We start from the raw sequence: 20919 nt of genomic DNA, 5'->3' as shown, positions 1-20919 counted from the left end.
AAGAGGAAACAGACGAGTATGAGGAGGAAACAGACGAGTATGAAGAGGAAAAAGACGAGTATGAAGAGGAAACAGACGAACATGCAGAGGAAACAGACGAGTATGAAGAGGAAACAGACGAGTATGAGGAGGAAACAGACGAGTATGAGGAGGAAACAGATGAGTATGAAGAGGAAACACAAGAGTATGAAGAGGAAACACAAGAGTATGCGGAGGAAACAGACGAGTATGATGAGGAAACAGACGAGTATGATGAGGAAAAAGACGAGTATGAGGAGGAAACAGACGAGTATGAAGAGGAAACAGACGAGTATAGGAGGAAACAGACGAGTATGAAGAGGAAACAGACGAGTATAGGAGGAAACAGACGAGTATGAAGAGGAAACAGACGAGTATGAAGAGGAAAAAGACGAGTATGAAGAGGAAAAAGAGGAGTATGAAGAGGAAACAGAGAAGTATGAGGAAACAGAAGAGTATGAAGAGGAAACACGAGAGTATAAAGAGGAAACAGACGAGTACGAAGAGGAAACAGACGACTATGAGGAGGAAACAGACGAGGATGAAGACGAAAAAGACGAGTATGAAGAGGAAACAGACGAGTATGAAAGGGAAAGAAAAGTATGAAGAGGAAACAGATGAGTATGAAGAGGAAACAGAGCAGTATGAAGTGGAAACACGAGTATGAAGAGGAAAAAGAGTAAGAAGAGGAAACACAAGAGTATGAAGAGGAAACAGAAAAGTATGCAGAGGAAACAGACAAGTATAAAGAGAAAACAGACAAGTATAAAGAGGAAACATACGAGTATGAAGAGGAAACAGACGAGTATGAAGAGGAAACATACGAGTATGAAGAGGAAACACAAGAGTATGAAGAGGAAACAGACGAGTATGAAGAGGAAACAGACGAGTATGAGGAGGAAACAGACGAGTATGAGGAGGACACAGACGAGTATGAAGAGGAAACAGACGAGTATGAAAAGGAAACAGACGAGTATGAGGAGGAAACAGACGAGTATGAAGAGGAAACAGACAAGTCTGGAGAGGAAACAGACGAGTATGAAGAGGAAACAGACGAGTATGAGGAGGAAACAGACGAGTATTAAGAGGAAACAGACGAGTATGAAGAGGACACAGACGAGTATGAGGAGGAAACAGACGAGTATGAGGAGGAAACAGACGAGTATGAAGAGGAAACAGACGAGTATGAAGAGGAAACAGACGAGTATGAAGAGGAAAAAGAGGAGTATGAAGAGGAAACAGACGAGTATGAAGAGGTAACAGACGAGTATGAGGAGGAAACAGACGAGTATGAAGAGGAAACAGAAGAGTATGACGAGGAAACACCAGAGTATAAAGAGGAAACAGACGAGTATGAAGAGGAAACAGACAAGTATGAGGAGGAAACAGACAAGTATGAAGAGGATACAGACGAGTATCAGGAGGAAACAGACGAGTATGCGGAGGAAACAGACAAGTATGAAGAGGAAACACAAGAGTATGAAGAAGAAACAGACAAGTATGAGGAGGAAACAGACCAGTATGAAGAGGAAAAAGACGAGTATGAAGAGGAAACAGACGAGTATGAAGAGGAAACAGACGAGTATGAAGAGGAAACAGAGGAGTATGAAGAGGAAACAGAGGAGTATGAAGAGGAAACAGACCAGTATGAAGAGGAAACAGACCAGTATGAGGAGGAAAAAGACCAGTATGAAGAGGAAACAGACCAGTATGAAGAGGAAACAGACGAGTATAAAGAAGAAACAGACGAGTATGAGGAGGAAACAGACGAGTATGAAGAGGAAACAGAGGATTATGAAGAGGAAACAGAGGAGTATGAAGAGGAAACAGACGAGTATGTAGAGGAAACAGACGAGTATGAGGAGGAAACAGACGAGTATGAAAGGGAAAGAAAAGTATGAAGAGGAAACAGATGAGTATGAAGAGGAAACAGAGCAGTATGAAGTGGAAACACGAGTATGAAGAGGAAACAGACGAGTATGAAGTGGAAACACAAGAGTATGAAGAGGAAACAGACGAGTATGAAGAGGAAACAGACGAGCATGAAGAGGAAACAGACGAGCATGCAGAGGAAACAGACGAGTATGAGGAGGAAACAGACGAGTATGACGAGGAAACAGACGAGTATGAAGAGGAAACAGATGAGTATAGGAGGAAACAGACGACTATGAAAGGGAAAGAAAAGTATGAAGAGGAAACAGATGAGTATGAAGAGGAAACAGAGCAGTATGAAGTGGAAACACGAATATGAAGAGGAAACAGACAAGTACAAAGAGGAAATAGACAAGTATAAAAAGGAAACAGACGAGTATGAAGAGGAAACAGACGAGTATGAAGAGCAAACAGACGAGTATGAGGAGGAAACAGACGAGTATGAAGAGGAAACAGACGAGTATGAAGAGGAAAAGACGAGCATGCAGAGGAAACAGACGAGTATGAAGAGGAAACAGACGAGTATGAGGAGGAAACAGATGAGTATGAAGAGGAAACACAAGAGTATGAAGAAGAAACACAAGAGTATGCGGAGGAAACAGACGAGTATGAGGAGGAAACAGACGAGTATGAGGAGGAAACAGACGAGTATGAAGAGGAAACAGACGAGCATGCAGAGGAAACAGACGAGTATGAAGAGGAAACAGACGAGTATGAGGAGGAAACAGACGAGTATGAGGAGGAAACAGATGAGTATGAAGAGGAAACAGACGAGTATGAGGAGGAAACAGACGAGTATGAGGAGGAAACAGAGGAGTATGAAGAGGAAACACAAGAGTATGAAGAGGAAACACAAGAGTATGAAGAGGAAACACAAGCGTATGAAGAGGAAACAGACGAGTATAAAGAGGAAACAGACGAGTATGCAGAGGAAACAGACGAGTATGAAGAGGAAACAGACGAGTATGAGGAGGAAACAGACGAGTATGAGGAGGAAACAGACGAGTATAGGAGGAAACAGACGAGTATGAAGAGGAAACAGACGAGTATGAAGAGGAAACAGACGAGTATAGGAGGAAACAGACGAGTATGAAGAGGAAACAGACAAGTATGAAGAGGAAATAGACGAGTATGAAGAGGAAACAGACGAGTATGAAGGGGTGGAGGAAACAGGCTGGGTGTCCTCCACCTGGCAGCAACTTCCCAACAGAGAGCTGGGGGTGGGGGGTGGGGGTGGGGCTTCAATGGGACACCAGTGGCTGATGGGCTGGTGTGTGTGTGTGTGTGTGTGTGTGTGTGTTGGGGGGGGGGGGGGGGGTGCTGCAGGTGTGAGCTGAGGGAGGTGCAGACCGTGGCACAAAGAATTTTTATGTACAAAAATATCTGGAGTTGGATTTGAGTGGCCTCTATATTTTGTTTAAACCTGTATAAAAAAAATAATAATGAGATGAAATAACACAGGTAATATATATATATATATATATATATATATATATATATATATATATATATATATATATATATATATATATATATATATATATGTGTGTGTATATATATGTATGTATGTATGTATATGTATATATATATAAATGTATGTATGTGTGTATGTATGTGTGTGTGTGTATATATATACATACATACATATATATACATATATATATATATATATATATATATATATATATATATATATATATATATATATATATATATACATATACATACATATATATATGTTTACCATGAAAGACTCACTGACAGCTCAAATCAACACCTTTGTTATTAAACCACAACATCTGCTGCAGAAATTAAATACAGACAGTAAATCAAAGCATTCCTTCACAGTTCTGATTCAAAATGTGGACCCCTAACCCAATAATAATAATAATAAACTCACCCTAACCATAAAACTAATGAGAGAAGGAGGACACTGATGAGTGAGGCAGATGGGGATCAGTGGGTTCACATCCACTGGCAGGTGGTGAAAGATCCACCCTGAAACCCTGGGGAGGGGTGGGGGGGACTGGTGGGGGTGGGGGTTGGACCAAGGTGGTGGTGGGGACCGGGGGGCGGTTGGGGGTGTAGACGAATCACTGTGACATAAAGGAGTTCAGATTAAAACTTTCAAGAAGTTGAAACGGTTTCCTCTTCAGGTCACTCCAACCCTAACCCTAACCCTGCTCCTAACCCTAACCTCTGTCCTGACCTGGAAAAAGACAAGTGCATCAGATCTGGAACAGTTTCATGAAGCTGCATCTGTCAAATAATGAGAAGCACATGAATGCATGTTCAGCAGAGGATCATCAGAAGCAACAAACACAATGACAGTAAGTGAAGAATGCCTATTCCAAAACCTGCATGAAAACAGTGGCACTGTTTGACCTGTTTATTGAACTGATTCCTAAAGAAGGAATCCTGTTGTTTTACAGAAGGGTTTTTCCTGCATCTTCATTGGACTCAGAGTTCATGTTGTTCACAGTATTAACGACCACTTCTTTCTACTGAAAAATAGTCTTTAAAAATGATTGATATGAAAGAGAATCATTTATGCATGTCCTAATAAAGTTCAAAGGTCATTTAATGGATAAATCAACCTTTCAATGATAGACATATATATATATATATATATGTATATATATATATATATATATATATATATATATATATATATATATATATATTAGGCCTGTAACAGTACACAAAATTTTCGGTTCGGTACGTTTTCGGTTTTCAAAGCCACGGTTCGGTTTTTTTCGGTTCGGTACGGGAAGAAAGAAAACCCCTCAAAATGTCTTTAATACATTTATGAATTTTTTAACATTTTTCCCCCAATTTTTGGACACAATAGAATATAGAAAAACAGGAATAATATAATTCTGCTGCTATAAATCAAATAGAAAATAAAATAAATTATTAATATGACTAAATGTATTTTAAACATTAGTATTGCACTTTTCTCTGACAGGTAGTTTTGAACAAACAAGAAAAATCTAATCACAGTTCTGTCAGTTCACAATCTGCAGAAAAATATCAGCAAAAAAATTCTGCATGAAGTTCAACATTAACAGGAGGGTAAACTGGTATTCTGTTTAAACAAACTGAAGAGCAACATTGACAACAAACTGAACCAAATTATTCATTTTAGGACAGAGAATAAATTGTTTAGGACACTGTGTGTACTTGTGTGTGTGTGTGTGTGTGTGTGTGTGTGTGTGTGTGTGTGTGTGTGGTGTGTGTGTGTGTGTGTTTGAGTGTGCGCGCGCATGGAACGTACGATTTGTCTGGGGGATGGTTTGTTTGTTGTTTTTTTGTTTTGTTTTTTTTGGTCGGAGCCGGGGGATGGGGGGTGCGGTCCGGTCCATAACTAACGTAACTAACGCTGGCGTGAAACGAAAGTGAAACTTTATTTTTATATACTGTCAGTGGCCAACTCCGAGTTTTATTCCTCTGTTATACAGCGTGCATGAGAGAGAGAGAGAGAGAGAGAGAGAGAGAGAGAGAGAGAGCTAGTGTGTTTTAGAACTACCGTAGTTCCTAGGGGCCAAACAACGTCCGTCTTATCTCCGTCTCTTTCCTCGTTGTTGTCTTTCACCGGGACCTGAAGTGATCCAAACTGGACTGTACTGATGGTGGAGGGTCTTCAGTCTCTTCCTTCCAGGTTCACATCATATTTGTTTTTTTTGTTTTGTTTTTTTTTTTTACCTTATATCAGCTGCTATTTGGTATTTGGGTCAATGTGCGTGTCCTTTAATATGTCCGTGTGAAACTTGCGCGGATTTAAAGTTCCGCATTAAACGACATCTTTCGTTCCTTTTTCTTTTTGTCAACATACTGTGCCGTTTCGGTACAGCTGTGTGCCGAACCGAACAGGTGTGTACCGAAACGGTTCGGTTCGGTACGTGTACCGTTACAGGCCTAATATATATATATATATATATATATATATATATATATATATATATATATATATATATGTGTGTGTGTGTGTGTGTGTGTGTGTGTATATATATATATATATATATATATATATATATATATATATATATATATATTAATTAAATGGATGCATTGTATCTGATGGTTAAATTCAGTGGTAGTTCAGTTGTAGTAGTTCAGTAAATGTGTGTGTGCTCCCATTATACAACTGGATTTACTTGAATGAATAATCAATACATTATTTGAAACTGTATAAGGTCTCAGAGGCTGCAGTCAAACATAAGTTTCATGATAATATCTTAAACATGCCAAGCTAATATATTTTTATTTAATTAAGATTTTGCTTCGTAGACTTTTTCAAATACTTATACAGAAGTAGTATTCACAGCATACAGATTGCTGTATGTCTGATATAGTACATAAAAACACAGATACTAAATATACACAAATACTAAACAAATACAGATATTAAATATACACAGACAAATACTAAACAAACACAGATACTAAATATACACATATACAGATACTGTTACATTTCCCCCAAAATCAAAGTCCAACACCTCATGGACAGATGGTCGCAATCTGGAAAGACAACAAAACAAACTGCACAAGAACCATGAAACAGGGGACAATCCATGACAGGAGCCTAACCGTAACCCTCTTTAGGTACACCTAAAGATGTACCTAAAGAGGTATACAAGAGACAGGGTAACAAGATGACAACAGATAACCTGCCTCAGCACCACATGGAAGCTCCTATCAGGCATCATAGCGGCTAAGATAAGTAGGCACATGGAATACATGAACACAGAAAGGAATAGGCAATAACACCAGAGCAGTCAAACACCAGCTACTGGTTGACAGGGCAATTGCCTGAGACTGTAAGACGAGGAACACCAACCTGTACAGTGCCTGGATTGACTACAAGAAAGACTATGACTCAGTGCCACACACATGGATACTGGAGTGGTTAAAGCTGTAGAATATCAAAAGGACACTAAGAGTGTTCTTCCAGAACTCGATGAGGCTGTGGAACATGACTCTGGAGGCCAACTCAAACTCAGTATATGAAGGAGATGCTCTGTCCCCCCTGCTGTTCTGCATAGGCCTAAACCCCCTCAGCCAGATCATCTTAAAGAGTGGCTTTGGGTATCGGCTCTGAAGTGGACCAACCATCAGCCACCTCCTCTACATGGATGACATCCAGCTGTATGCCAAGAATGAGCGGGACATGGACTCTCTGATCCACCTCACTCGGATCTACAGCAGAGACATGGGGACATCATTGGACCAGATAAATCAAGGTTTAAGGTTAAAGGTGACTTTATTTGTACCTGTGGGTAGAACTGTTGTGCAGCAAGCTCTCTCTCTCTGCCGGTCGCTGCGTGCGCATGCGCCTAACACAAATCCTTCGAAAGAATTACAGTGAAGATAATGCAAGCACATACATAAGACATAAGACATTATTAACACAGTACACGTGGTCACATGATGGAACTTTTTCAATGGATTTGGTTGTGGGAGGGGGACAGGAAGAGAAGAAGAATGTTGTGAGGCAGACGGAGATGGGGGCGGGGGGGTTAAATGCTTGTATGTGGTGAGTCCTTGAAAGTCTGTTTGTCGGAAAATTAAGAGACTCAGACTTCTGACTTATCAGTTCAATTCAGTCCTGAATCTTGGCCTTGGAAGGATGTTTTGACTGCAAAGGAACAGATTAGACCAGAGGGCCTCCAACTGCTTTACCGGCTCCCAGGAGAAACAGAATTAAACAGGGAAAAATGATTTGATTTCTGCTTAATTTAGTTATAACTTAATTTTTGTTGTGACTGGGCCTCAGCATTACTCCTCACTTCAGAGCAGGTAGATCCTGCACAGTTTGTCCTTTTTCCCTCAGTCCCGCGATTTGTCGGAGTGCATCTATAGTCTGTCCAGTGATGTAATCCAGCTAGGTCTCGCACGCAACCGTCCGACTTCACCACCATCCGCTGTCACAAACCACTCCAAAGTGCTCTTTAATTTCGATTGACAGCAGTGGGGTCTCTGTGTGTGCTGCTGTCTTTCCAATGTTGCGATAAACCAGGGCAACTCCAAGACCAGTTAGAAGGTGTCCTGTTATCAAAAATCCAATCAGGTAAATATCAATCCTCCACCGACAGAACCCACAGCCATACTACCTCCACTTGTTCCAAGCGTCGATCACATACTGCAAAAGTTCTGTCAGGGCAGGCGGGCTCCTCCTGACGCCTTTGTTCCTGGGTGAAAAAATCTTGTCAATTGTGCTGAGTGTCCAGTTGATCAATTCCATAATTTAGTTGTTTGGGAATACAGCAAGCAGGAGATCCAAAGACAAAAACAGACGAGACACAGAGGCAAAAGCAGGAGAAAAAAAGAGGAAGACAAGGACAGTTCAGAAACACATCTGCTCTCGACAGAGGACAGGAAGGAACGTGGGTGGATGGTATCTAGAAGAGGACAGGTGATCACAGCTGAAGGGGTGGAGCTACCTGAAGGGAACATTACACGTGTGCAGGACAGGTACAAATACCTGGGGATCCCACAGGCAAATAGTAACCATGAGGAGACAGCTCAGAGGTCAGAGGTCACAGCCAAATACTTCTAAAGGGTAAGGCAGGTCCTGAAAAGTCAGCTGAACGGCAAAAATCAGATCCAGCCCATTAACACCTGTGCCCTACCAGTGATCAGATACCCCGCTGGCATAATATCCTGGAGATCAACTGGAAGAGATACAAGAACTGAGATCAAGACCAGAAAGCTCCTTACCATGCATGGAGGGTTCCACCCTAAGTCCAGCGTCCTGAGGCTGAACACAAAGAGAAAGGGGGGGGGGGGGGGGGGGGGGTACTAGTAAGAGTCAGACCTACTGTCCAGGAGGAAACGGCAAACCTCCAGGAATATGTCCAGAAAATGCCCCCCAATGACCAACTAAGAAGTGAATGCCTCAGACAACAAAGGCCCAGTAAGGATGAGGAGCCTCAGGGGCTATGATGGAAGGACACGCCCCTGCATGGCATGGACCACCAGCAAATTGAGGAAGTGGGTGATACTGAGAAAACAAACCAGTGGATGTTAAAAGCTGGACTGAAAGACAGAACATAGGCATTACTCATGGACCAGAACAGGCCCTGAACACCAGAGCAATAGAGAGCAACAGTTTGCTACCCCAGCTCACTCACTTAGTTCATATTTCATTACAATCTGGAACATTTCCCTGGGCCCTGAAAACTGCTGTCGTTAGGGCTCTCCTAAGGAAGAGTAGTCTTGATGCAGCAGTACTGAACAACTATGGGCCCAGATCAAATCTGCCATTTTTAGGTCAAGTCCTTCAGAGAGTTGTTTACCAACAGCTCTCTGACCTTCTTCTATTGAACAACTTCTTTGATGATTTCCAGTCAGGTTTCAGGCCCCATCACAGACTGAGACTGCTCTGATCAAAGTGACAAATGACATCCATCTGAACACACACAGGTACTGTACCAGTCTGAGTCCTGCTGGATCTGAGTGCTGCATTCGATACAGTTGATCATGTTATCCTGTTACAGAGGCTAGAGGACTGGGTAGGCATCTGTGGTCCTGCCCTGAAATGGTTCAAGTCCTACCTTGAGGACAGGAAGTATTTTGTTCAAATCGGAAACTGTGTGTCAGACCAAATGGCAGTGACCTGTGGGGTCCCCCAGGGGTCCATCCTGGGACCCCTCTTGTTCAGTCTTTACATGTTGCCCCTGGGCCAGTTAATAAACAGTAATAACGTGTCCTACCAGAACTATGCAGACGACACTCAGATTTACATCTGTCTGACAGCAGCTGAACATGGGCCCTAACCCTAACCCTAACCCTCCAACAGATCACTGTGTGAATGCAAAACCACTTTCTCCAGCTAAACTCAGACCAGACTGAACTCACGGTCTTTGTTCCACAAAAACCTAGATCCAGTGTCATCAGTCATCTGGAATCTGTTCCTCTAAAAGCTAAAAACCAGGTTCTAAATCTCAGGCTAATAATGGACTCAGATCTAAACTTTAACAGCCACATTAAATCAATGACATCATCAGCCTTTTACCATCTCAAAAACACTGGTAGAATCAAAGGTTTACTGTCTAAACCAGACTTAGACAGACTTATCCACACATTTATCTGGACCAGGTTAGACTACTGGAACGGCCTTCTGATTGGACTAACTAAACCAGCTGAAGACAGCTGCAGTCCATCCAGAACGCTGCTGCTCGAGTCCTGACTAGAACCAGGAAGGACCACCATATCAGTCCTGTGCTCAGATCTGTGCACTGGGGTCCAGACTAGAACGAGGAAGCACCACCATATTAGTCCTGTGCTCAGATCTGTGCACTGGCTTCCTGTGGCTCAGAGAATAGACTTTAAAACAGCTCTGCTGGTCTAGAAGTCTGTCCATGGTCTAGCACCAAAGTACATCTGTGACATGTTAGTCCCATATGAACCATCTGGGACCCTGATAATCTCATGGACTTGTCTGAGAACCTCAGGGGCTGGTCGTTTGCTGGTGCCCAGAGTCAGGACTAAACAGGTGCAGCTGTGTTTCAGTTCTATGTGTTTCAGTTCTATGCAGTTAAACTCTGGAACAGTCTTCTTGATGATGTCACACAGACTTGAACTGTGACAGTGTTTCAATCCAGGCTGAACACAGCTGTTAAACTGTGCATAGAACAACTGAAAGGGTTCTATCTGCACTCTTCTCTTTTACTTTGTTTTAATTGCTTATTATTTATGTTTTATTGGTTATGTTTTAATTGTAATTGTGTGTTTTTAATCTGTCTCTTTTCCATTTTTGTAAAGCACTGTGAATTTCCCTGTGTATGAATTGTGCTGTACAAATAAATCTGCCTTGCCTTGCCTAGAGGCCGGGGTCTACCACACCAGACTAGACCCCAGGTGTAGGTCTACCACAGCAGACTAGACCCCAGGTGTAGTCTGTGTACAGAAGCCCCTCAGACATTCCAGTCCATCACAGCAGGTCTCAGATGGTCCAGGTAAGGCATACATGGAGCAGCATAACCAGGTAGAGGACATAGTGTACAGGAACATCTGTACCAAATATGGACTGGAGGTCCAGGGTCCAGATGGGAGACATCCCCGAAGGTGACAGAGAACAAACAGGTCCAGATCCTGTGGGACTTCCAGATCCAGACTGACAAGATGGTGCTGTCCACTCACCCTGACAGAGAGGAGGAGGAGAGCCATCAGCAGACAGAGGTGGAGATAGATGGAACAAACACAAGTCATAGAAGATCAGAAAGAAAGAACAGGAGACGAAGGAGAAATACCAAGAACTGAAAGAGGAGACAGAGAACATGTGGGTGTGAAGGCAACAGTGGTCCCAGTAGTGATGGGGGGGCACTAGGGGCAGTGACCCCCCCCCCCCCCCCCCCCCCAAACTGAGAGGATGGAACCAGCAGAGACCAGGAACCACAGCAGAAATTTGAGTCCAAAGGAGAACAGTCCAAGGAACAGCTAAGATCCTGCACCCTCAGGCTCCCAGGCCTCTGGTAGAGGACCCAAATCTGCAGGAGACACCACCCAGGTGGGCCAGAAGTAGATCGTATATATGTAAGGGTAGAGACTGTGATCTGGTAGGATCGGCGATTCTACCAGTAGAGACTCCCATCGTAGTCTCTACCAGTAGAAACTCCGATCAGAGTCTCTACTGGTAGAAACTCCGATCCTGCCAGTAGAAGGGTTAGGGTTAGGGTTAGGGTTAGGGGTTAGGGTTAGGGTTCGGATTGGAGTTTCTACCAGTAGAGACTCTGATCGGAGTTTCTACTGGTAGAGACTACGATCGGAGTCTCTACTGGTAGAATCACCAATCCTACCAGATCACAGTCTCTACCCTGACATATATATATATATATATATATATATATATATATATATATATTATATATATATATATATATGTATATATATATATACCCTATTCAGTGGGCCAAACAATTCAGTGTTTGCTTCATATGACCATAAAACAGAAGAGCAGAAGTCTTCTTCTTGGTCCGGATGAGCATTTGCAAAGGCCATGTGGGCTTGTGCGGGCCTGTTCTGTAGAAGTGGCCTCCTTGGTTCTCCTTGGTCCTCCTCGGTGGCATCTGTAGAACCCACCAGTGTCTGTTGGACTATCTGCCCCAAGTAAGACTCAGATTCTCCAGGATGGCCTTAGTGCTGATTCTTTTTGACCTCCTTCTTGATCCTTCTGGCCAGCACAGGCATCACATTTGGCTTCCGACGTCCTCTGAGACATTCCACAGTGTGGAACACCTTGTACTTTTTCATAATTCTATGCACTGTAGCCACTTGACCCTGAAAACATGTAGATGTGACCTTCTAGGCCTTCCCTGACTTGTGAGGACTTTTGTCTTAGCCATGACTGTCCACAAACCACCTGCCCAGAGCTGCTGTTCTTCATCTGTTGACTTGATCCAACAGCTGTTCTCAGTGAGTCCCAGTGGTTAGGGTAAGGGTTAGGGTTGGGCTTTGTCTTTAGAACAGCTGGGACTATTTGGAATGGTAGAGAGCCTCCCAAAGACTGGGACAGTCTGTGATGGGTCTGAATAATTTTGGACATGCCACTTCATTTAAATGTAAATAGAAGCTGAGAAAAAAAAAATTTGTTTTGTTTTTTAAAATAATGATGAAGCCTCTTGTCCATCTTCGTACCATCTTTTGGGAAAAGCCTGTGTCATTTCTGGTCCAAATCCAAACTCTTGCTGGGTGAATAAAGGTAATTTTAAGTAAAAATTTGTCAGGGGTATGAATAATTTCAGGCTTGAGTCTACATATAAACTTACATATACATGTACACATATACTTACATATACACATGCATATACACACATATACATATACACATTCTCATACACATTTTCATACATATACACATTCTCATTCACATACACATTCTCATACATATACACATTCTTGTACATATTCTCATACATATACACATACACATACATATATTCATACAAGCCAACATATAAGTTTATGCCCAAAGTAAAAGCTGTTAGCTTCCACAGCAGTGCCAACGGCTGACAGAAGAGTGTCGTAAAACAGTGGAGTGTTGAATATGCAGTCGTTCATCATCATGGTGTTTGACTCTGGTAAATACAGAAGGAAACAAAGGAAACAGACACAGGAAAATCAAAGAAGCACTGCCACATATTTGAGTTCAGCTTGGGCCTGAATGTGGAGGACATCAGAAGGATCTGATCCACTTATATTTATCCACTACCGTCTCACATTCAGACTCCACTCCACTCACTGGTCCAACCTCTGTTATGTAACCACCACCACCCCCAGAACACATTAGTCTTCTGGACTGAGATCAGTGTCGCCTCATCTTACACTATTTAAACCTGACCCACACTAACCATGACCGCTATGCTGCTCACTGAATACCCATGAACCCTTGATCCTCCACTGAATACCCATGAACCCGATCCTCCACTGAATACCCATGAACCCGATCCTCCACTGAATACCCATGAACCCCTGATCCTCCACAGCCAGGCCACAGTCATTTACCCACAATATTTAAATTAATCACAAATATCTGAACCAAATTCCTGAGTTCATGTGGGAGGACTGTTACTGCAGGGCCAAAGGCTGAAAACCTTCAGGAAAATGCCCATAAAAAACATGTTCTTATAAAGCACCTAATGCATTATTCATATAAATAATAGGATGAATAATGATAGAAATTATTTTTCTATAATTTCTCTAGTTTCATTCCTGTTCTGACCTTAACTTAACCCTTCACCTGTATTTTTTTTTTATCATTAAATATCATGCAAAAGTCTGAGAAAAACAGAAATTCACAAATAGCCTCCTGTATTATTCTTTCAGATACTCCCACAATGTCCCACTCAGTTTAAGTGGAGTTTGTGTATAAAAACAGCTGTCAACTGAGTAATGACAGACTAACAGATTCATGATACTGAGGATATGACTGAGGATGGACAGATTTGATGAAAAATTGGTCCCGAAAGTCTCCCGCACCTTTAATTACAATAGATTTTGTAGAAGTTTTCTTAGACCTTATGTTGAATTAATATATTACATTATTTGATGTGCGCTTGCAAAGGGACAAGTAGTTCAAGAATGTGTTCTAGACCCAGGCCTAAGGGTTAGGGTTTAGTGCTAAAGGTGTGAACTGAAACAGCTGACTGTTCTAACCTGGAACACAACATTTATATATGATGAGAAATGCCAAACACACACTTACTGACCCAAATGACAGCAATTGAAGCTAACTCAGAAAGAATGGATTATCTGTGATCAAATACTGTCCAGTAAAGGAAGCATGTTTCTGATTCCAGTATCCTTTTACAAGTTTGTTTTTTGAGACGTGTCACCAATAAAAGCCACGCTGCTCTGCAGAAATGCTTTTCAGTCTTCTTCCTGGTCATTTGTCAGCTGCTAATAGAGTAATGGTGGATATGTTTGACAGGAACGATCCAGAAAGTGGGTGTGTACATTATGGGTGGATTTAATGAGTCACTTGTGTCTGTGATTGTTAATAATAATCATATTGTAAGGCACATACACAGGTCTGTCATGATAAATACTTCAAACTGTATTTTTTGTATCTGTACACATGGAGAGAATGTCCGTGTTCACTCTGTCTTCTCCACTAACGTGAACCAAAACACCTAACCTGAAGTCAAAGGTCATGTTTTCCTATTTGTCCATCCAGTAAGGTCAAAGGTCAAATGTTTCCTGTTTGTCCATCCAGGAGGTCAAAGGTCATGTGTTTCCTAATTGTCCATCCAGGAGGTCAAAGGTCATGTGTTTCCTGTTTGTCCATCCAGGCAGCCACAAAGCTCCTGGATGAGCTGTGCCATGTGACGGCCCAGTCTCTGTGCTCCATGGACACAGATGAGCACTTCCATGTGCTGAAGCTCCTGGGGGAAGGCTCCTATGGGAAGGTCATGTTGGCCATGCACAGGAAAAGAGGTGAACCCCAACCCTAACCCTAACCCAACCCTGATTATCTGCCCTCACCCTATCCCTAACCCTCCCATTAAATCCTTTTCCTCTGTGTATTTCCTTCAGGTACTCCGATGGCCTTGAAGTTCTTCCCTCGTGAGTCCACCTCCCTGCTGTCTTTTCTCAGGGAGTATAACCTGTCACTGTCCTTCTGCACTCATCCGTCTCTGACCACTGCCCTAGGAATCGCCTACTCCACACCCTCACATTACATCTTTGCCCAACAGCCCAGCCTCTTCGGCGATCTGTACGACGTCATCACACCTGAGGTCTGGACCACGTCTGCATGGGTTAGGGTTAGAGTTAGGGTTAGTGCAGTATCTGCGTCAGGATCATGAATGTATTTAGAGCTCAGTGGAGTTCATGCTTTGTTTGTAATCTATGAGGCAGCAAGAGCAGTGGCTGAACACAGCAAAGGCTTTGAAACCAGTGGTTTTCTTTGAATGTAAAACCGAAATTTTCATGACGTTACATTTGGTACAGGCAGTTGTCTGACTGAATCCATGGGTTAGGGTATATGTTGTGTTTCCCAGGTTGGGATGGAGGAGGACTGTTGCCAGCGGGTGGTGTCCCAGCTTTGTGGCGCTCTTTCCCATCTGCACCGTCTCGGATTTGTCCACAGAGATCTGAAACCAGAAAACATCTTCCTGTGTGACGCTGCCTGCCGATGGGTCAAACTGGGAGACTTTGGAATGGTGAGTGTAAATCCTGATCAGCCTTATTTATATGATGTAATGTCTAACCAGACTCATTCTAAAATCAGCAAAATTATGAATATGACACCACTGAGCTGGGAGGGCTGTTACATTCTCATAGTATGATGGCAGGTGTGACATACAAGGGGCGACTGAAAAGTTTTGAGCCTCCAAGAGATGGTAGGAGGTAGAAGTACTTTATTGCCCTATTTTTCAACATAGTCCCCTTGTGAGTCCACACACTTCTGCCAGCGGTGATGGAGTGCCTCGATGCCGCTACAGTAGAAGTCCTTTGGTTGGTCCTCCAGGTAGGAGTTGACGGCATCAATGACCTCCTCATCAGTGGTGTAGTGTTGTCCAGCCAAATGCTTTGTGAGATTTGGGAAGAAGTGGAAGTCTGATGGGGCTAGGTCTGGTGAATGTGGTGGGTGTGGAACAAGTTGGAAGCCACAGTCCTGAATGGTTGCCATTGCAATCACTGATGAATGCGCTGGAGCATCGTCCTGGTGAAACAAGACCCCTTTTGTGATCATTCCCAGCCTCTTTTTTTGATGGTCTCGTGTAGGTGCTTCAGTAGGTTAGAGTAGTATTGTCCATTAATAGTACAACCCTTCTGGAGGTAGTCCATTAGTAGCACTCCTTGCGCATCCCAGAAAACAGAGGCCATGACCTTGCCAGCAGAAGGTACAACCCTTTGCCTTCTGTGGGATTGGTGACATGGGATGTTTCCATTGTTTGGACTACTCCTTGGTCTCAGGCTGATCGTGATAGACCCAAGTCTCATCCATAGTCACAAAATGGTCCAAGAAATTGGATGGGTTCGCCTCAAAGAGTGTCAGTGCCGATACTCAAGTTTGTCCATTTTTCAGGAAACACTTGATACAGAAAGTTCAGGGACCTGTAAAATGGGGATAAAGGTTGCTATGACCAAGAAATTTAATGGATAGGATTAAGATATGTGAAAGATTTCATGGACCAAATTTGGTCTTCATATCTTAATCCTTTCCATGTTAGGCTCAAAACTTTTCAGTTGCCGTTGGCTGATTTCTGTTCTCCTGGCACACCTCAATGAACTTGAACCACCAACGTGTTTTAGAAGATTTCAACATTAACCAAAGCAGTGTTAGCTTGTTTGACCTATTTTTGATGAGGAGATGCCACATAAACGCACACATTGACTCACTAGTGGGGTGTGTTGAAATCAAATCTGACAGAGCAGATTTAGATTGATTTAGATGCGATATTTGAAGGAGCAGAAGAATCCTTGACCTGGGTTCATGTTTTCCACCAGGTGAAGGCCAGGGGAACCAAGGTCCCAGAGGTCTGGTACAGTTCTCCATACTGCACCCCTGAGGCTGAGGTGGCCAGAGGAAACCAGGACAGCTGGAGGGAGATGAAGGAGGATAACGGCCACCAGAGGACCAGGACTGGGACCAGGACCAGGACCAGGGTGTGGGTGTCGGTGGAGCCCAGCACCGACAGCTGGGCCCTGGGCATCCTCACCTACGCTATGTTGACGGGCAGCCATCCCTGGGCGGAGACATCTGGTGACTGCCGCTCATACCTGAAGTATCGCCAATGGGTTGACGGTGTGAAAAGCCCAGGCGATGGACTGGACGTGTGGGCGGAGCCACAGGGAGACACCAGACCGAATAGACAGAAGGACGGTCCTCCTGTGGCTCCACAGTTTACATGTTTTACCCCTCTGGCGTGTTCGCTGTTCCTGTCACTGCTGGACCCGAGGCCAAAGCATCGCGGTCAGCCTGAAGACATGTTGGCTTTCCTGGGAGGACAGTGGATGGTGGAGAAGGAGAGGGAACGACTAGAGGAGGAGAGGAAGAAGAGTGGATGATGGAGAAGGAGAGAAAATGACTAGAGGAGAGGAAGAAGAGTGGACGATGGAGAAGGAGAGAAAACGACTAGAGGAGGAGAGGAAGAGGAGCCCTGAGGAGCATGAAGGACATGGAAGGGAGAGGACAATGATGAACCCAGACTGGACAAGGACAGACTGGACCAGGACAGACTGGACCAGAACAGACTGAACCAGGACTGTCAGACTGGACCAGAAAAGGGTTTGTATTATATTTTAACAATTTCTTCTACTAAAATAGGTCAAAAATAATCATTTTTTCCAGTTATTTTACTTCTGCATTTAAGCACTTTTAAAGTACTTACATATGTCACAGAAATACATGTTATGATTTGGATGCTTTTTTCCTTGTGTATTTTTTCTTTAATTTGTGAAATGCATTAAATTCTGTTTAATGTAAGAAAAAATACTGAGTTACTTTTTTAGTCTGTTTGTAAAGACTATCACAATGTAAAAATGCACAAAATGGGTTGATGTGTATAAATGAAAAATCGTGTTATTTTGTACTGATATGACTTAAATCAGTCCGATGGTGCAGTGCATTTAAGTACATCTGCAGTAGAAAGGTTAGAACTCTTTTTAATTATATCCTAGAATGCATGGCATACATCAATGTTGTATCCAGTTCCCATGGATCATATATTCAGATGTGATGATGTCTCCACTTGGAGGACGTCCCCATATGTGTCAAAAATAGACCCATGGCTGTGAAGATGACACCTCAACCTTTGAGCACCATGTAAGAGCTGGAGTTCAGTCCAGTCAACACCTAAACAAGCAAATACAACAATGCATGCACACACACACACATCCCAAAGGTCTGACGGATATAAATACAACCAAGGGTTAGAGTTAGCAAGAAAAGAAACTAGTGGAAGGGTTAGAGTTAGCAAGAAAAGAAACTAGTGGAAGGGTTAGAGTTAGCAACACAAGAAACTAGTGGAAGGGTTAGAGTTAGCAACACAAGAAACTAGTGGAAGGGTTAGAGTTAGCAAGAAAAGAAACTAGTGGAAGGGTTAGAGTTAGCAACACAAGAAACTAGTGGACGGGTTAGAGTTAGCAACACAAGAAACTAGTGGAAGGGTTAGAGTTAGCAACACAAGAAACTAGTGGACGGGTTAGAGTTAGCAAGAAAAGAAACTAGTGGAAGGGTTAGAGTTAGCAACACAAGAAACTAGTGGAAGGGTTAGAGTTAGCAAGAAAAGAAACTAGTGGAAGGGTTAGAGTTAGCAACACAAGAAACTAGTGGAAGGGTTAGAGTTAGCAACACAAGAAACTAGTGGAAGGGTTAGAGTTAGCAAGAAAAGAAACTAGTGGAAGGGTTAGAGTTAGCAACACAAGAAACTAGTGGACGGGTTAGAGTTAGCAACACAAGAAACTAGTGGAAGGGTTAGAGTTAGCAACACAAGAAACTAGTGGACGGGTTAGAGTTAGCAAGAAAAGAAACTAGTGGAAGGGTTAGAGTTAGCAAGAAAAGAAACTAGTGGAAGGGTTAGAGTTAGCAACACAAGAAACTAGTGGAAGGGTTAGAGTTAGCAACACAAGAAACTAGTGGAAGGGTTAGAGTTAGCAAGAAAAGAAACTAGTGGAAGGGTTAGAGTTAGCAACACAAGAAACTAGTGGACGGGTTAGAGTTAGCAACACAAGAAACTAGTGGAAGGGTTAGAGTTAGCAACACAAGAAACTAGTGGAAGGGCTAGAGTTAGGGTTAGGGTCAGGGTTAGCCTTTACCCTGAAGGAAATGTCATGTGTGTGTTTGCCTCTGACCAGGTTTGTGGATTTTTGTGTAGGTGTGATGGAAAAGCAAGAAATAGAACCAAAGAAGGACCATGTATAAGTAAAAGGTAAGCAACGAAATCAACAGCACAAAAACCACCATTCAAGTGGTCAGACCACCAAAGGGTCCTTTTAGGGGGTTCAGACCACTACAGGGCCCTTTTCAGGGGGGGGTCAGACCACCAGAGGGCCCTTTTAGGGGGGGGGTCAGACCACCAAAGGGTCCTTTTAGGGGGGTCAGACCACCAAAGGGCCCCTTTAGGGTGTCAGACCACCAAAGGGCCCTTTTAGGGGGGGTCAGACCACTAAAGGACCCTTTTAGGGAGGTCAGACCACCAAAGGGCCCTTTTAGGGGGTTCAGACCACTAAAGGGCCCTTTTAGGGGGAGGGGGTCAGACCACTAAAGGTCCTTTTAGGGGGGTCAGACCACTAAAGGGTCCGTTTAGGGGAGGTCAGACCACCAAAGGGCCCTTTTAGGGGGGGTCAGACCACCAAAGGGCCTGTTTGGGGGGGGTGTTGTCAGACCACTAAAGGGCCTTTTAGCGGGGGTCAGACCACTAAAGAAAATATATGAATAATAATAGTAAATATATATGAATAATAATATACTATATATACATGAATAATAATATACCATACATGAATAATAATAGACTCTATATATGAATAATAGAAAACATATAGGAATAGTAATAGACTATAGATGAATAATAATAGTCCATATATATGTAGCGATGGCGCCCATCCTGGTGGGACACACCTGTCCGTTGGACTAGGGCAGAGGCGTGTGTTACCACTGAATTAAACTAACTTGTAAACTAATTTTGGGAGGAACAGATTTGATCTATTGTGTCTAAGTTTTGTCTTTCATTTCACCCATAAAAAAAGAAACTAGACCAAAAACAAGTATTGCATAGTTTGGATCGGTGTAATTAAGTTTAAATTCCACATAAACCTGTAGGTTAGAGTTTAACAAAGATGTTTTTACTGCAGAATTAAAAAATAAAAAGATGTCACACATCCTTGAAAGGATTTATTGCCTCGTTCTTATTAATTGGATTAATTGGTTTAATTGGATTAATTGGATTGCCATAGTGGAATGGATGGGAGAGCATGTCTGTAGTCCTAAACACATCAGAAGACACTGCATCTGGACCAATGAACACACATGTTCAGTGGTTTGCAAACATTTCAGTTCACCAAAGAAAACCTTAGAGCAAAACATTAATTTACATATGAGAAATGTTTGACAAGTCATTTATCAAACTTCTGTAAACAATCAATATTCACAACGAGCTTAAGCCGACATTCATCATATGAAGACAATCAGTAGATTTAGTGTTGCACATCCTTTCAGATCAGTGGTTCTGGGTTTTTACAGAAGTCCAGATCCTTTCCTGTCCAGACCGACTGTTTAAAGTCCAGTTCATCATCGTCCAAAACTGCTGATCTGCACTTCAGGAGCTGAGGACACTTTTGAATTCACACAAACTTAGACTGGAAACATACGTAGAATCACTTCATTTTCCTCTAATTCTCATAAAAACATACACATCTGTACCATGTGTAAACCTTCATCCTCATATCGGAGCTTATTAATGATTTCACAAAATAAGTTCCTCAAATAGTTCAATTAAAAAAGGCCCTTGAAAACTG

General features: G+C 42.7%; 1 protein-coding gene across 2 annotated transcripts; it reads left to right on the top strand.

Annotated features, from left to right (window-relative positions):
- Nucleotides 1-4141: 4141 nt before the first annotated feature.
- LOC115415989 (serine/threonine-protein kinase SBK2-like) lies at nucleotides 4142-18008 on the top strand. 2 transcript variants are annotated; one of them, XM_030129667.1, is made up of 6 exons: nucleotides 4142-4280; nucleotides 14745-14889; nucleotides 14989-15018; nucleotides 15106-15191; nucleotides 15456-15617; nucleotides 16909-18008. In XM_030129667.1, the coding sequence occupies exons 1-6, from the start codon at nucleotides 4239-4241 to the stop codon at nucleotides 17467-17469; spliced, it is 1026 nt and encodes a 341-aa protein (XP_029985527.1). In that variant the 5' UTR covers nucleotides 4142-4238; the 3' UTR covers nucleotides 17470-18008. The 2 variants fall into 2 exon arrangements, with proteins under 2 accessions (XP_029985527.1, XP_029985526.1); XM_030129666.1 differs by having other exon boundaries at nucleotides 14989-15191.
- The last annotated feature ends 2911 nt before the right edge of the window (nucleotides 18009-20919 follow it).

The sequence above is a fragment of the Sphaeramia orbicularis genome, unplaced genomic scaffold (genome assembly GCF_902148855.1).
Source record: "Sphaeramia orbicularis unplaced genomic scaffold, fSphaOr1.1, whole genome shotgun sequence".
Classification (NCBI taxonomy): domain Eukaryota; kingdom Metazoa; phylum Chordata; class Actinopteri; order Kurtiformes; family Apogonidae; genus Sphaeramia; species Sphaeramia orbicularis.
This window is presented reverse-complemented; position numbering and strand designations above follow the sequence as displayed.

Excerpts from the sequence above, each read along its gene's own strand:
- LOC115415989 (XM_030129666.1), top strand. The coding sequence starts at position 4,239 with ATGTTCAGCAGAGGATCATCAGAAGCAACAAACACAATGACA. Across the intron at positions 14,890-14,988 it reads GGCCATGCACAGGAAAAGAG|GTACTCCGATGGCCTTGAAG; the intron begins GTGAACCCCAAC and ends TATTTCCTTCAG. Across the intron at positions 15,618-16,908 it reads AACTGGGAGACTTTGGAATG|GTGAAGGCCAGGGGAACCAA; the intron begins GTGAGTGTAAAT and ends GTTTTCCACCAG.